Source organism: Mus caroli, unplaced genomic scaffold (assembly GCF_978045245.1).
Source record: "Mus caroli unplaced genomic scaffold, Mus_caroli_1 scaffold_7, whole genome shotgun sequence".
In the NCBI taxonomy this organism is placed as follows: Eukaryota; Metazoa; Chordata; class Mammalia; order Rodentia; family Muridae; genus Mus; species Mus caroli.
This window is the reverse complement of record NW_028227262.1, coordinates 92129977-92147107: the sequence shown is the minus strand read 5'-3', so window position 1 is coordinate 92147107 and position 17131 is coordinate 92129977. Positions and strand designations below refer to the sequence as shown.

The following is a 17131-nucleotide window of genomic DNA, read 5'->3' as shown; positions in this document are numbered from 1 at the left end:
TGTCCTAAAATGTAATAAGGTGGAGAAGCAATTGGAAAAGATACCTGATGTCTCACTCTAGCTTCCACATACCTTTAGATGTGTACATGAACACATAAACATGAACAGAAAATAGAGATTAAAAACCCAGGCATAGGGGCTAGCTCATAGGAACTGACTCAGCATTTAAGAGCACTAGCTATTTTTTCAGTCATGGGGTTTGATTCCCAGTACCCACATGGTAGCTCATCACCATCTATAATTCCAGTACCAGGGTGTCTGGTGTTCTCTTCTGCCTTGCTGCAAGCACCCAGCAGCACATATTGTTCATGCAGACAAAACCACAGAAACTAAGATTTAATTTTTAATAATTCTGGTGGTCTATTTTAAAAAGAAAAGAACAAAAAGAAACCCAGACATAGTATCACAGGCTTGTAATCTCAGCCCTTAGAAGGCTAAAGCAGGAGAATTGTGGCAGGCTCCAGAACAGCCTGGGCTGCACAGTAACTACCTGACTTTCACACTCTAAATTTTATTTCTGGTGTACTTTAGCCTGCATTTATTTCTCTGATATCTGGCCTATCCCATCAATCTCTCTCTTTCTTTTTTTAAAGATTTTATTTATTTTATATATGTGTGAGTACACTGTTGCTGTTTCAAACATGCCAGAAGAAGGCATCGGATCTCATTACAGATAGTTGTGAGCCACCATGTGGTTGCTGAGAATTGAACTCAGGACCAGTGTTCTTAACCGCTGAACCATCTCTCCAGCCCCCATCAATCTCTTAGTAATTTATCTTGTATAAAAATTACAGACTTAAAGAATGTTAAGGGGCTGGGATTTCAATGTCTTTATAGAAAGATAATAAATGAGGGTGTCTCTAATTAACTTTATAGATAAAATGTATAGGCAGTTCTTTTTTATCGAGGAACCAGTCAAGAATCCTATATTACATTTCTAGTTCCTGCTAATGTCAAATTACTCTATAGCACAACGATAGTACATCTAACTCCAGGCCAAATTGTACTATCATCACTTCATACTCTTTTGTTTATTCATTTTTTAAAGATCTATCTTATGTTTAACTGTATGTTTTTGTGTGTATCTCTGTATATGAGTGCAGCTATGCCCAAAATCCAGATCTTTGGATCCTCTGGAACTGGAATTATAAGCATTTTTGGACCACCTGATGTGGGTGCTGGGAACCTAACTCAGGTCTTCTGCTAAAGTAGTATACTTTCTTAACCACTTGACTATCTTCCTAGTCCTGCAGCTTTTTCCCATTTCTTCTTGAATTTCATGACATTGGGACTTTTTAATTGATCTTTATCTGTATGGGTGTATGTACACTTATACACAGGTATGTGCACCTGTGCCTGCATGCAGAGGCTAGCAGAAGGTAATGGGTATCCTCCTCTATCAATCACCCTATTCATTTTGAGTCAGGATCTCTTTTAACCTGGGACTATTATTTCTTCAGCTATACAGGAAACCAGCAGGCCTCAGCAATCAGCTAGGCTCTGCCCACCTCAGAGCTGCTATTTACAAGCTTGTTATGTGGGGGCATTGGAACCTGCCCTTCAGTCCTCATGACTGGCACTTTTTAAATTATGGAATGCTTCATGAATTTGCACATCATCTTTGCAAGGAGTCATTTCTCTATTTAGTTCCAATTTTAGTATCTGTGGTGTGGAAGTGGGTGCGATTGGCACTTTTAAAGAGAATCTAGTCAAGTATTACAGAATTAAATATATGATTGTTTTCCTGTGGTTACTTTCATTTTAAACATATTTAGCAAGATACAATAGATCAATGATGATATGACCTCAGAATGTGACACCACTGTATGGTTCTTGGTAATAAGAATTTTGATCATTTGGTTAAGTCGACAATCTACCTTAACCAATGATTTGTGGGACAATTAATCTAAATGTTGTGACTATTCTGTTGCCCAACAATCTTCCATGGTCATTTAGTGTCTGTTTGCAGTATTTTTTTAAGTTACATATTTTTATTTATTAAAACTTTATTATAAAGAACTTTGAATTTAAAAAAAAAAAATCATGAAATTAACCAAACCCAAAGTCTGGTTAACTCAATGTGTGTGTGTGTGTGTGTGTGTGTGTGTGTGTGTGTGTGCGTGCTTTTGCATTCCCACAGTCACCAAAGCATATATATATAAAGTCAGAGGACAACTATCTATCTATCTATTTATTTATTTATTTACTTTGCCTTACATCCTGATAGCAGCTTCTTCTCCTTCTCTTACTCCTAGTCTTTCCCATAGATATCAACCTCCATGGCATATCAGATTGCAGCAGGACTAGGTGCATCTTCAACTGAGACTATAGGAGGCAGTCTAGTTACGGGAAAAGGATCCAAAGGCAGGCAGCAGAGTCAGAGACAGCCCTGCTCCAGTTGTTAGGGATTCCACATGAAGACTAAGCTGTACATCTGTTCATGGGCTTTTTAAAGTCTTATTCTTATGCAAAGAATCCTCCCCTTATTATTACAGCCTTGTGAATTTTCTAGTTTAATTTCATTTTCATCCATTTCAGGTTCTGTTTTACATTTCTCCAGTGAATAGATTGGTGGGTGCACTAATGACTGTGTTATCCCTTTTTCCAGGTAAGAGGATAACCATTGCTACTTTTGCTTATTGTTATTGAAATTTTGACCTTTTAATAATAAAAGTATACAAAAAGTAAACTCATCAGGGTTAATATTTCCATTTTAATTTTCCTTTTGGCAATAGTTTTTTTTTTTTTTTTTTCCTTTAGCCTGGTTTTCTTTCCTTATTTTAATTTTAACATTGGGGAGGGGGATGGTGTAAGCCGTGGCATGCTGGTGGTCAGAGGACAACCTGTGAGAGTGTACCCTCCATTGTGTGTTGTGGTATTCAACCTAGGTTGTCAGGTTTGGCTTGGCAACAAGCACCCTTACCCATCTTGCCAGCTCCCATTTTGTTTGTTTGTTTCAATTTTTTATTAGATATTTTCTTCATTTACATTTCAAATGCTATCCCGAAAGTCCCCTATTCCCTCCCCCCTCCCTGCTCCCATACCCACCCACTCCCACTTCTTAGCCCTGGTGTTCCCCTGTACTGGGGCATATAAAGTTTGTACGACCAAGGGGCCTCTCTTCCCAATGATGGCCGACTAGACCATCTTGTCCTACATATACAGCTAGAAACACGAGCTCTGGGGGTACTGGTTTTAGTTCATATTGTTGTTCCACCTATAGGGCTGCAGACCCCTTCAGCTCCTTGAGTACTTTCTCTAGCTCCTCCATTGGGGGCCCTGTGTTCCATCCAATACCTGACTGTGAGCATCCACTTCTATATTTGCCAGGCACTGGCATAGCCTCAAAAGAGACAGCTATAACAGGGTCCTCTGCACAGCCCTAGCTGTCATAACTTACTTTGTAGACCAGGCTAGCTTCAAACTCAGAGAACTACCTGCCTTTGCCTCTTAAGTGCTTGGATTATTTTGTATGCTATCACACTTAACTTTCCCAGCTTTTTCTTTTTTACGAAAAATTTCATTTAAAAAGATGCAAATACAGCTTTTGAAAAAATTTTATAGGAAATTTCCACTATATAAAACAGGAACTACACCTTATTTTCTTCCATATTATTATAAGCCAAGCTGTTCTTCAATATTTTATATTTTAGGCATGATTGAGCATGGCCTCAGTGACTGTTCTCAGTATAGACCCCGAAAGAGTATGTCTGAAGATGCTGGACCTCAGGAAAGTAATCCCTCTGCAGATGGTTTTACTTCTGAGTCTACTTCTGACGTCTTAAATACCAGCTTGGAAACTGTCACAAGAGTCATGGCAGTAAACCATGGAGAAGATGCTGTGCCCAAGACGGAGAAGCCTTACTTCCAAGTAGAAAGTAACAACAACAAAGGACAGGGACCCAGTGATTCTGGCCGATATTTGGAACTTCCACCCCGTCCATCTCCAGAGTCTTCAGAAAGTGACTGGGAAACGTTGGATCCTAGTGTCTTAGAGGATGCCAGCTTGAAAGAAAGGGAACAGATGGGGTCAGACCAGACACACTTATTCCAAAAGGACTCTGTGCCCTCGGACAGTCCTCCAATTACTGTACAGCCTCAAGCTAATAACAGGCAGGTGGTGCTGATACCAGGGCTCATTTCTGGTTTGGAAGAAGACCAATATGGCATGCCTCTGGCCATCTTTACAAAGGTAAAATGGACTGTCCTTTATTGAGGACATTGATTGTAACTTTATGTGTTTGAACACATTTTTGGGTCTTAAAATTCTCCTTGAAAACTGGGAAATACCTAATGAATAATGCTGTTAGATAAAGATGTTGGACTTTTAAAGAAAACCTGAAAGATTATAAAGACAAAGAACTTTTAAAATTACTGTGTTTATATTGTAATTATTAACATGAGATCTTGGGGGATGAACAAGAAAGGAAAGGTTATGATTAATAAGTGATGTGTTTGTGTGAGGTTCACAAGGGGTTAAATGAACCTTGACATACCTGGGAAGAAGAAATCTTAACTGAGAAAATACCTCCATAAGATTGGCCAAGGGCAAGTCTATAGGGCATTTTCCTGATCAAACACTGATGTGAGAGAGCCAGCCCCCTATGGTTGCTGCCATCTCTGGGTGGATGGTTTTGGGTTGTTTTAAGAGCAAGCTGAGCAAGCCATGGGAAATAAGCCAGTAGTAACTAACCTTCCTCCATGATTTCTAGTTTCACTCAGTGATGAATGTGACCTGAGAGTTGTAAAGTGAAATAGACCCCTTCTGTTCCAATTTGCTTTTGGTCATGGTATATTATCACAGCAATAGAAGCCCTAACTAAGAAAATATATATACATATGCCACGTGAACTTAGTGTCCAAGGAGTACTAGATCTCTGTAAAGTGGAACCTACCATTAGTGTGCAATGAGACCCAGGTCCCCTGCAAAGCATCAGGTTCTATAAGCAGTTGAGTCATCCTTCCAACCCCAAATTATAAAATTTCTTTTTTTTTTTTAAAGATTTATTTATTTATTATATGTAAGTACACTGTAGCTGTCTTCAGATGTGCCAGAAGAGGGCGTCAGATCTCATTACAGGTGGTTGTGAGCCACCATGTGGTTGCTGGGATTTGAACTCAGGACCTTTGGAAGAGCAGTCGGTGCTCTTAACCTCTAAGCCATCTCTCCAGCCCCACAAAATTTCTTTAACTGCCATTATTTCTGCATGTCTAAGAGCACTTCTTATCAGGAGGCAAATGGACTGAAAAAGAATTTTGGTTTTGAGGATCAGGTTCCTCAGAGTAATGTGAATCTTTTCAATAAACCATGTTAGTTGCTAGATTTATGTGCTTTATGCCAGTACTAAATATGTGATAGGCTTACCACTGCTACTGTGATAAAGAAGTCTTTTTTCTCCTTGGTTTCATCTTTCATTGTGTGTTGAGTAAAACCCAGTGTGTTGCTTAATCACATTTCTAACTACAAATACTGATCCTTTGGGTCAGTAACTTTGGAAGATTAGATGTTCTAAAAACCAAATTGTCTTTAAGCTATTTTCTCTTGGGATTCTTTTACTTCATTATTTTTATCTTATATGTATAAAGTTTGGCCTGTATGTATATGTATGCATTACAGTGCCTGATCAGGTCAGAAGTGCGTGTCAAATCCTCTGGAGCTCAGGTGACGGAAGGTTGTGAGCTACCATGTGGGTGCAGCTAATAGCCTGTGGTCTGTTTCTGGTTTTGCTTTTGTTTTGTTTTGAGGAGGTTTTGTGTGTGTCCTGGAACTCTATTTGTAGACCAAGCTGGCCTCTAATTCAGAGGTTCTCCTGCCTCTGCCTCCCAAATGCTGGAATTAAAAGCATGTGCCACCACCTCCCAGCTTCGCCCTGTACTTTTAATCTCATAGCCAGTTCCCCAGCTCTTAGTATTTGAACTTGGATGAGAATGATGTCATGTCATCCTTAGAGACCGGGTTTACTATGTAAGCCCTAGAGGTTACACCAGATTGTTAAATAATTTGTATGACCTTTTTCTGAGAGCTTATTTAAGAAATACACAGAAGGGGCTGGAGAGACAGCTCAGTGGTTAAGAGCACTGATTGCTTTTCCAGAGGTCCTGATTTCAATTTTCAGCAACCACATGTGGCTCACAACCATCTGTAATGGGACCTGGTGCCCTCTTCTGGTGTGTCTGAAGACAGCAACAGTGTACTCACATAAATCTTTTTTTTTTTTTTTTTTTTTTAAAGAAGTAACAAAAGGGCTAAGGAAATGATGAGTCTAGAAGCATCTATCCAGCAGAACAAGAGAAATAGAAAAAAAAAAAATTGAAACAAATCATTCCTGTGTACTCATGCTCTGCTGCCATGCAAATGAGTAAGCAGAGGAACGCTGAAAGGGGGATGGCGTGAGATAAACTGAAAAAGAGAGATGGAATAGCATTTGGGGTGTGCAAGTCCAGTATTGAGGGCCTTCCTTCTGATCGAGTACTGGAGTTGGGCACACACTGGCATAGTTAAGTGTTGGGATGACTAGAAAGGACGGGGGATCCTTTTCTGTTCAATTTCCTGTGTCAGCTTTCCTCTCCAATCACAAGTCATTTAGTAAAATCAGTTGATGTACCATAAAAACTGATTAAAAGTTAACTTTGTTTTAATTTCTACATGCCAGTTTAAAACAAGGTATTTTAACTAGTGAAATTTAATTTTGTGGTGATGACACATGATAACTATGATCCAGCACTTTGGTAGCTGAGACATGAGGATCCTGAGTTTGAAGCCAGCCCAAGATGAGAATCATATCTCCGAAAATAAAAAATCATATAGCTTCTCAACTTGTAACTGAATATATAGAATTTATTTTAGTATTTGGATATTTGAAGGGGATATGAATAATATCCCATTATATTCTACCCTCCTTTTTTATTCACTCATCAACTGATCATTGCCTCCAACTTTTGGCTATTATGAATACTTCAGAGAATATTGATATGCAAATATTTCAATAATGTTTGCTTATAATTTTTATTTGTGTAATTTCTGTGGCAGTGTATGTTTACCATACATGATAATTGTTCTCTGTTTTTTGTCTTGTTCTTTATCAGTATATGGTGCCATTTCAAGTATGGATGTTGAGTTGTCTTAGTTAAGTGGGAAGCCAGGAGTAGGTTTGGATATGAAATCTGCTTTTTTGGAAAAAGACATCTATTCTTCTATAATCATATTCTGGCACCTTCCAAGGATTTTTAGTTAAGTTGAACATCATGAAAAGAAAAGTAGAGACGGGCTGGTGAGATGGCTCAGTGGGTAAGAGCACCCGACTGCTCCTCCAAAGGTCCAGAGTTCAAATCCCAGCAACCACATGGTGGCTCACAACCATCCGCAACGAGACCTGGTGCCCTCTTCTGGAGTGTCTGAAGACATCTACAGTGTACTTACATATAATAAATAAGTCTTTAAAAAAGAAAAGAAAAGTAGAGACACCATATTAAAGCTATTTTGAACAGTTGTATCAATATGTAGTATTTCCACATGGTTCAGTAGTAAAAAAGTCCAAAGCACCTGTAATAAAATTTCCTGTGGCCTGAGAATGTACAGTGCATGCCTAGCATACACACAGCACTGGATTCAACCCTGAGCTGGGAAGAAATGTTTCCTAATCCATCTCTTCTACCCTCTGTCTTCTCTGATAGCTGTGAACATTGCCAGTGTTGTATTTCCTTCTGGTGGTATCTTTTTGTAGCCTAAGGAAATGCATAGGTTTTCCCCTATCCCTTTTACACAAATGATAGCAGTCGTGCCCATCTTTATCCCTTGATCACATTTACATTTCTGAGAATTGAACTTCATCACTTTTTTTTTTTTTTTTTTTTTTTTGGTTTTTCGAGACAGGGTTTCTCTGTGTAGCTCTGGCTGTTCTGGAACTCACTTTGTAGACCAGGCTGGCCTGGAACTCAGAAATCCGCCTGCCTCTGCCTCCCAAGTGCTGGGATTATAGGCGTGCGCCACCACGCCTGGCACATCATCACTTTTTATAGTTTTAGAATGTGCCATTATATGGCTAGAAATGTATCTACTCCAGTTTTCATGAAGTTATAAATAAAAAGTGCTATGTTAAATAATTTAAAAATACACTAACAGATGAGCAGGCATATCTGTGGGATAAATTTAGGTAAAGAGTGTGTGTGTGTTTTCAAGCCAAGGTTCTTTTTAAGTAGGTCCGTTGAAATATTCACAGGAAAATAGAAACAGTTACTGAAAGATTCTGAATCAGCATAGGTTTTCAGTAAGTGTGATAACCATGTACAACCTGAGGCTACAAACAGATCAGAGATTCAACAGCTCTGTCCTGCCTTTATGCACAAATCATTACCACTGACCACACCCTGAACTCTGGGGATTGGGCTGGGTTGGGCTTGCTTTTTTTGGTTGATTGGTTTGCAGACTTAAATGCCTATTGAGGATTAGTGATTCAGCTATAATTTTAAGCCAATGCTTTTTCAAATAGAAATTAAAGAGATACTGCCAATGTAACTTTTGCTTTAACTAATTTGTAGCAAATATTTTGAAATATTTTTGTATTGTGTCTAACAGTAAACTAGATGTTTTTCTCTTCTCATTGCACCTTGATGGCTGTGTGAAGATGCATGCTTTACAATTCTTAACTGCTTTCTAGTAGACAACATACTTTTTAATGGATGTAATATGTTTAATTCCCTAAATTAAAAAGGAAGTCAGGCTTTAAATTGGACCAAAAATGAAGGGATTAAGTAAGCTAGCCTTGCAGAGGTTTGGCCATTTGAGAAGAGAATTAGCTAACTAACCACTCACTGGACTTTACTGCAGTCAAGGCAAGGCATTGCTCTATGTGAATATTATTTTAATGAGTCAAAGATTAAATGGGCAGGCAGGGAAGAATGGACAATTTTTTCATGAAAAGAGGAGTGGCTTTTTTTATTTTTCATGTTTCTGTTATTTTCTGTTGCTCTTGTAATCCACAGGGATATCTGTGTTTGCCTTACATGGCATTGCAGCAGCATCATCTTCTCTCTGATGTCACTGTTCGGGGATTTGTGGCTGGAGCTACTAACATCCTTTTCCGACAACAGAAGCACCTCAGTGATGCCATTGTGGAAGTATGTTTATGTCTGATCTATGAATTTGGCCTGCTGGTTTACTATTCCTTTCCTAAATATAATTATGAACCTATTGTAACAGCATTAATAAGAAAAATAATGTTTTCTATATTCTAGTCATTTTAATTAATTTGTTTGTTTGTTTGTTTATTTGGTTGGGTTTTGCTTTGTTTTTTTTTGTTTGTTTGTTTTTGTTGTGGTTTTTTTTGTTTGTTTGTTTGTTTTGGGGTTTTTTTTTTGTTTTGTTTTTCAAGACAGGATTTCTCTGTATAGTTCTGGCTGTCCTAGAACTCACTTTGTAGACCAGGCTGGCCTTGAACTCAAAAATCCGCCTGTCTCTGCCTCCCAAGTGCTGGGATTAAAGGTGTGCGCCACCATGCCCAGCTTGCTTTGTTTTTGAGACAGGGTCTCTATGTAGCCCTGACTGTTCTGGAACTTACTTTGTAGACCAGGCTAGCCTTGAACTCAGAGATCCACCTGCCTCTTCCTCCCAAGTATTAAAGGAATTAAAGGCATACCTCACTATAAACCAATTTATATTTATTAACTGATCTCATTTTCCTAACAGCCCTCTAAGATACATGCTATCTACATTTTGGATATACATAAGCTGAGGGGCACAAGTTAAGTGATTGTCCCATTATCAAACAACTGATAAATGCTTGAGCAAGGATTCCAGCCTGAGCAAACCATGCCTATCATGGTCTCAATGCCTTATTAAAATGTGGAATTTTTTTCAGAATAATTTAAACACATATCCTGCTTAATATGTTCCTGATGTTAAAAAACTTCATAGCAGTTATTCAATACTGTGTCAATATATTTAAAATTTTAAATTATTCATTTAATTTCACAATTGAAAAATATTGGGATTTTTTTTAATGCACTGATGTTTTTATAATTACTGACAGATTTATTATTATCCCCAATATAAGTGAGGGAGAAACTTTATACCAGATAGGAGGGTACAGGTGGGAGAAGCACAAAGTGCTTTAGCATTCAGAAGTTGATTGATAGATGTTTTATTAATTCACTCTACAACTAACCTTTGGGGATGAGTTGACTTGTACAGCCGTTACTAAGTATGTATAAGGGCCCAACTTTAATCACCAGCAGCCAAAGAACAAAACAAAACCTTGCCAGTTAGGTATGTATGTATGTATACAGTATATACAGGATGTTTGTGTGTGTGTGTGTGTGTGTGTGTGTGTGTGTGTGTGTGTGCACACAATATTCAAAATATTTCAAAGTGTGTATGTCCTCAAAAAATTTGAAGGAATTATAACTAAGTTTATTTTTTTTCATGTTAATATAAGGACAAGTTTTATTGTGTATGTATCTAATTTTCCGAAGCAATTACACCATCAAAGATTTTAGAAGTATAATTACTTTTATAGTTCAAAGTCATGTTCTTAGTTGCACATATTTTTTTCTGTAAGTCTTTTCTTAAGACTTATTTATATGTGTGCTTATTTTGCCTGCATGCATATATGTGTGTGTGTACTGTGTGCACACGCGGTAACCATGGATGTCAGAAGAGGGTGCAAGATCCTCTGGAACTGAATGGATATAAGCAACCGTATGAGGCTGTGAAGCAAACACAGATCATCTCCAAGAGTAGCAAGTGCTCTTAACCACTAAGTCAGCTATCCTCCTCTACCTATAATTTCTAAAATTAGAACAGGCACTTTATTCCGTAAAAAGAAAAAGTATACAGAAACCTTAGTGTACACACCTGCCTCTTTCTTAGATTCATCCTTTGAAAATATGTTATTCATATTTTTTATTTCTAGTTCCAGTTCCCCAGTGGTTCCTTTTTATAACATGACATGGAAATCTGTGTCCCAACTCTGACTTGTGCCTGGGCACTCTTCTAGGTGGAAGAAGCACTGATCCAGATCCATGATCCAGAACTTAGGAAGCTGCTTAACCCAACGACGGCTGACCTAAGGTTCGCAGACTACCTGGTGAGGCACGTGACTGAGAACCGGGATGATGTCTTCCTGGATGGCACCGGCTGGGAGGGTGGTGACGAATGGATCCGGGCCCAGTTTGCAGTCTACATCCACGCTCTGCTGGCTGCTACACTGCAGTTAGGTAAGAAGCACTCAGCCAGTGCTGGAGAGATGGCTCAGTGGTTAAAAGCACCGACTGCACTTCTGAAGGTCCTGAGTTCAAATCCCAGCAACCACATGGTGGCTCACAACCATCGGTAATGAGATTTAATGTCTTCTTCTGGTGCATCTGAAGACAGCTACAGTGTACTTAGATATAATAATAAATAAATCTTTAAAAAAAGAAGAAGAATTATAAACCGTCATGTTCTGATTTTTTATGGATGTTTTGAGTTGCGTTAGAAAATCACTGGTATCCATGCAGACATAATGATGACTCTGACATTTTGTACTTTATATCCTTCCAAACCTTTTTCTTTACATAGGTTTTAGACTTTGATTTTATGGTTTGGGATAGTCTTTACAGTAGTGACTCTACTTGAACATGTGCTCTGACCATTACTCTTTCTTTCTTTTTTGTTTGTTTGTTTTGTTTTGGTTTTTGGTTTTTGGTTTTTCGAGGCAGGGTTTCTCTGTGCAATCCTGGCTGTCCTGGAACTCACTCTGTAGACCAGGCTGGCCTCAAACTCAGAAAGACGCCTGCCTCTGCCTCCCAAGTGCTGGGATTAAAGGCGTGCGCCACCACTGCCTGACTTTTTTTTTTTTTTTTTTTGATACTCTTTATGATAAAAATGTTAAGACAATACTGATTGTTTTCACTTCAACTTGGCTGCTGATTATTTTGTATCAAAGGAAATGTCAGTATTTGGTAACTTTATAAAAGCTGCTTACATATTTTCAAATTATTAAAAAAAGCTAAAGGAATCATTACAAATTATATTCTGAGTGATTAGACCTTCAAAGTTTTATCCCATTCTAAAAAATATTATTTTTCCTGTTAAATGGTTTAAATGGGGCAGGTGAAAATACATTCCTGGTTAAAACTACTTCATTCTACTTAGAAAACAGTATGAACTAGAAGTGGAGCTTTGCAATAAGCATTTTCTATCTTGGAACTCTGGCAAATACTTGTAGACTTGTAGCAAAAATAGATTTCAGAATAATTTTTGGTTGTCGTTACTGAAAAAGTACACTGCTTTTAAAAAAAACAGCAATGAAATATGTACACTATGCAGTTTACTTGTAATAGTCTATAAAAGTGCACATCTGCAGTATTGTGCACCTTATTTGCATTTCTGTGTCAGCAGGGATTTTTTTTGTTTTCAAATCATTATTATTATTTCCGCCTGCCAGGGTAGTCTGAAATCTAGATCTCAGGGACGTTTTCATTATAAAGAAAAAGTAATGATCATGTCCTCACTTATTTGTTGGATATTTTTAAATGTCTATCATTTCTACAAATATATCAGCAGAGGCATCAAAATTAAATCTTGTAACCCAAATTTACTTACTAATCTTAAAAAGAAGGCCAGATATCTGCTAGTTATTTGGCCTCATGAATAATCAATTCTTTGTTTTCAAGACAGAGTTTTTCTGTGTAGCCCTGGCTGTCACGGAACACGCTCTGTAGACCAGGCTGGCCTCAAACTCAGACAGAGATCTGCCTGCCTCTGCCTCCTAAGTACTGGGATTAAAAGCAAGTACTATAATTGCCCAACATTCAACTTTTTTAAAATAAAAAAAAAATTAATGCATGCAAGGCATGACCTGAACACTTTACAGCTAGTAATTCATTTTGGCTTTAGTAATAATCCCAGAAATTACAATTTACAGAAGACAGGAAACAAGTATTGAGTTAGAGAGTACTGTAACTTGGTCATCTATCTGGTTGAGAGGCTTCAGCAGTCTGGTTCAAAAGCCCATTCTTACACATGACCAGCAGAGAAGGTTGTGCTGCAGGGGAAGTATACCTTTATGTTGTAAATGGAACTATGTGTCTCCTGGTCCTTTCCTAGCAACAAAAAGCTACTGGCATTTTACCTTAAAAGCATAGAACATAGCCAGACATGGTGGCACAGACCTCAGATACCATCTGCCTGGACAGAAGGAAGTCAAGACAGAAGAGTCACAAGAGTTCAAAGCCAGCCTGAGTGCATAGCAAGACTTTGTGTCAAAAACAAAATAGCAAACCTTCATGTGTGGTAAATGTGAGGCAATAGCTACTTGAATCAGTTCTCCAGACCTAGTCTGTCCTTCCAAGCAAAAGGAATGTTCGTGGACATTTCCCCATGGTATCAATATAACAAAGAGCTACTTAACATTAATGTGAAGACCCTATGTTGTTGTAAGTATTTTTGACAGTACGGTGCTTCAATAATTCAAGAATGAAGCATCAAATACTGAGACAAAGTCCAAACAAAGAAAACATAGGTAAAAGAAGTAGTCTACTTGCTTGTGCTTAACCTCTTTTAACATTTGGGAGGAGATTCTAACTGCCTCATCATATGCTTAAGCTAATATGTCTGCTCCCTGCCATGTCTGTACTTTTTATTTAATAAATAATACGATCCTTGTAACAGTAAGGAAAACGTGGAAACATTTTGGCGTAGAGAGCCTTGGGCTCAGTCCTCTTATTTCCCAGTTAAGAAAATGAAGTTCTGAATGATTAAGTGATTTGCCAAGGGCTTCATAGCTTCTTAACAGGGTTTCTGGGACTAGAGCCAAATTTGCTTACATCTAGGCAATGTCCCCACAATGTGGCTGTGGGACTTAAAACCATAAAGGGACTTTCACCCTTTACGGTTGGTTATTAATCTTCATGCCCAGATGGCTGTGATCCAGCTTAGCCTTCTTCACCATTTTCTTGGCAGATAATGAAAAGATGTTATCAGACTATGGATCAACTTTTGTTGCCGCCTGGAAGAATACTCACAACTACAGGGTATGGAACAGCAATAAGCACCCGGCACTTTCAGAGATAAATCCAAAGTAAGCATGTCCTCTGGACGTGATGGGGTGGAAAATGGTTGCTTCACAAAGAAAGCCTTTCTGTTACTGAGACAATCTTAGTATGCAGCCCCTGCCTAGCCTGGAACGCACTGTGTAGATCAGGCTGGCCTCAAACTGAGAACCACCTGCCTCTGCCTTCCCAGTGCGTAGATTAACGGTTTACTACCACTCCTTGCTTAAATACTATTTTTTTTTTTTTAAAGATTTATTTATTGATTATATGTAAGTACACTGTAGCTGTCTTCAGACACTCCAGAAGAGGGAGCCAGATCTCGTTACGGATGGTTGTGAGCCACCATGTGGTTGCTGGGATTTGAACTCTGGACCTTTGGAAGAGCAGTCGGGTGCCCTTACCCACTGAGCCATCTCACCAGCCCCCTTAAATACTATTTTTAATGATACAAGCATAAATTGCATAAATTGACTATTTTTATTGTACTTTGAACTTTTATTTCTTGGTGGAAATGGACAAAGTCAATTTTGTATTCAGCACGGTGTTATTGAGGGAGCTATTGTTTATTGTTTTTAGCTAAAGTAGAAGTGCAATTTAAGTGATTAAACACACACTTTCTGATGTACACATTAAACAATATAAACTTCTAGATGCATTTGATAGGGAACATGGTTTCAGAACATTTTGGTGGACTAGTCTATTATTATCTTTATATTATCTTTCAAAGAAAATGATAGGTTCAACTCTAACTTCAGTGGATTTTTTTGGCTATGGCAAAACATGTATTGCCATCTGAATGTATTAAAAACAATTAAAAAGTAGACTACATTTTAGTGCTAGTAAATGAAAGAACTAAGAGTTCAAAATAGTCTACCTCACCAGTTGCAGGGTCTGGGTGCTGAGGCATACAAAGGAAATGTGAGCTGGTTTGCCAGGGAAATGTGAAGTGGCTCTTCTTACAAGCTAGGTCACCCTAATTAGTCAACTCTCCAATATGTGAAGCTGTCTCAATCATTGCACCTGAGGCTGTTAACCTGAACCAACTCTGCAGATCTTAATGCTGGTACATAGGTTCAGCTAGGCTGGGCTTTAAAAATAGGTACGAAAAAATATATAAAGAAACTAAAGTTATGGGAGTTGAAATGCAGACTGGAAAGCACTCATAACTAAATGTGATAGCACATGCCTGAAATCCCACACTCAAGAGGCTAACGTCGGAGAATTGTAAGTTTGAAGGCCAAAACAAAAACCAAATAAACAAAGAGGATACCAATAGATATATATACTAACATGGAAGAAGGAAATCTCATGGGGCTTCAAACTCAGACTAAGAATTACAGGCAGCTGAGGAATACAGAGCCCAGAGGAAGCAGGAGAGAACAAGGCTGTCTAGGGAAGAGCCCCCAAATTGTGGTCAGCCCTGAAATCATATACATACAGGTAACATTATACATTATAGAGACTGGTAAGGGGTGTGTGTGTGTGTGTGCCTGCGTGTGTGCACGCGCGTGTGTGTAACAACAATTAAAGAAATAGATGTCATGAATTTGAGAGAGCAAAGTGAGTTACGTTGTAAGGCTTGGAGGGAAGAAAGAAAGGAGGAAAAACAATGCAGTTATATTTTAATTTCAAAAATAAATATTTTTATAAAAGTACATATAGAAAAAAAGATACTTTGCTTTTACATTTTTAAAACAAAAAGGGGAGAAGATCAAGGATGAAGAGGCCCATTAGAGTAGTAATTAGGAAATCATGATGATCAATAGATTTTAAACATTTTCTCCAGATTAAAAATAAGAAATGAAAAAAAAAAAGAACGATGGTCTTCATTAATTATCAGGAAGTGTAATTTGAAACATCCCAAACTAATTACCTTGAAATCTGCCTGATACTTTTTTAGCTTCTAAAGAGGAATCCTCTAAATTACCAAGCATCAGACACACCCCTATCCTGAAATCAAGTTGTTTGGGGAATAGGAGAAACGACTGATGAGGGATGTTTTTGTGATGTTGCAGTGTTTGATACTGAACCTGGGACTTTGAACATGTTAGGCAGCTACAAGCACAGCATGTTTGTATGATTTGTCAGGTTAGCTCTGTGATCCAGAAAAGGAAGAACTGCTCTATATGCTTACTTTGACCCAGAGCATTTTTTCTGTCATTTGACAAAACTATAGCATTATATATTCATAGCTATAGCATAAGTAGCTATGAATTTCTCTTTCTCCATAACACAGGATAGACTATCCCTGAGTTTAAGACAAGACTTGTTTATTGACCTCTCTTCCAGTCTTAACTATGCTTAAGTCATGTGTTTAGTTGATTTTGGTTTTGATTTTAATAAAATGTTTTTCCTTTGGTGTGGCAGAAATTCTCACAAAACCACAGTGCCAATTTAAGTTTTACATTTTGAGTTGCTTTTATAATAAACTACAGATTTTGCTGATTTACTAGCAAATTTTTATGGCCAATGACACATATTTACAGGGTGACCAGCATCAAGGTAAAGTTGTGACAGTGGCCTAAATTAGCTAGTCACCTAATTTCCTGATGTATTTTAAGTTGGGCTAATGCTTGGTCCCTACCCCAGATGAAGTAATTCCTATGTCAGAATAGTGTTAGCACTTCTGTCCCCAGTACACACGTGTCCACTTTTAGCTACATTCATTTATTGCACAAGGAAAGAAGATAGAACCCAAAACTGTTGAGTCACTTGGAGAGGTCATATTCAGAATGATGCATGGGTCCCCACTGTCAGTTTTAGAGCACTGTGTCCTCTTGTGTCTCCCAAAAAGTTTACTAACAGTTCATGTGACTGCATTTTGCACCATTATTGATATATTCATAATATAAACTTAAACTTTGTTTTACAGCCATCCTTTTCAAGGCCAGTACTCGGTGTCAGACATGAAACTCAGATTCTCACAGTGAGTACTTAGAGAAAATAAGGGGAAATTATTCTGAGTCTATGCCATATGTTGCCAAATTGGGTATTCTGTTTACTTGATAGATTAGTGTTGCAAATAGTAACCCAGTGTGTTTAACATTCTGTAGCTCAACAGCATGTATTTCAAAATAAAAACTCTGTCCATACACAA

At 38.0% G+C, this 17131-nt stretch overlaps 1 protein-coding gene across 3 annotated transcripts in view; it reads left to right on the top strand.

Moving 5' to 3' along the window:
- The window catches only part of Avl9 (AVL9 cell migration associated), a 47854-nt gene that overhangs the window by 18381 nt on the left and 12342 nt on the right, over nt 1–17131 (top strand). For all 3 annotated transcript variants that reach the window (XR_015047625.1, XM_085840593.1, XM_021165240.3), the window contains exons 9-14: nt 2539–2608; nt 3654–4192; nt 8983–9117; nt 10995–11214; nt 13943–14060; nt 16907–16960. Coding sequence is in view for 2 of the 3 variants with exons in the window: in XM_085840593.1 (XP_085696719.1) it covers nt 2539–2608; nt 3654–4192; nt 8983–9117; nt 10995–11214; nt 13943–14060; nt 16907–16960 (1136 nt within the window). In the remaining variant the exon portion in view is untranslated. The remainder of the gene's footprint in view (nt 1–2538; nt 2609–3653; nt 4193–8982; nt 9118–10994; nt 11215–13942; nt 14061–16906; nt 16961–17131) is intronic.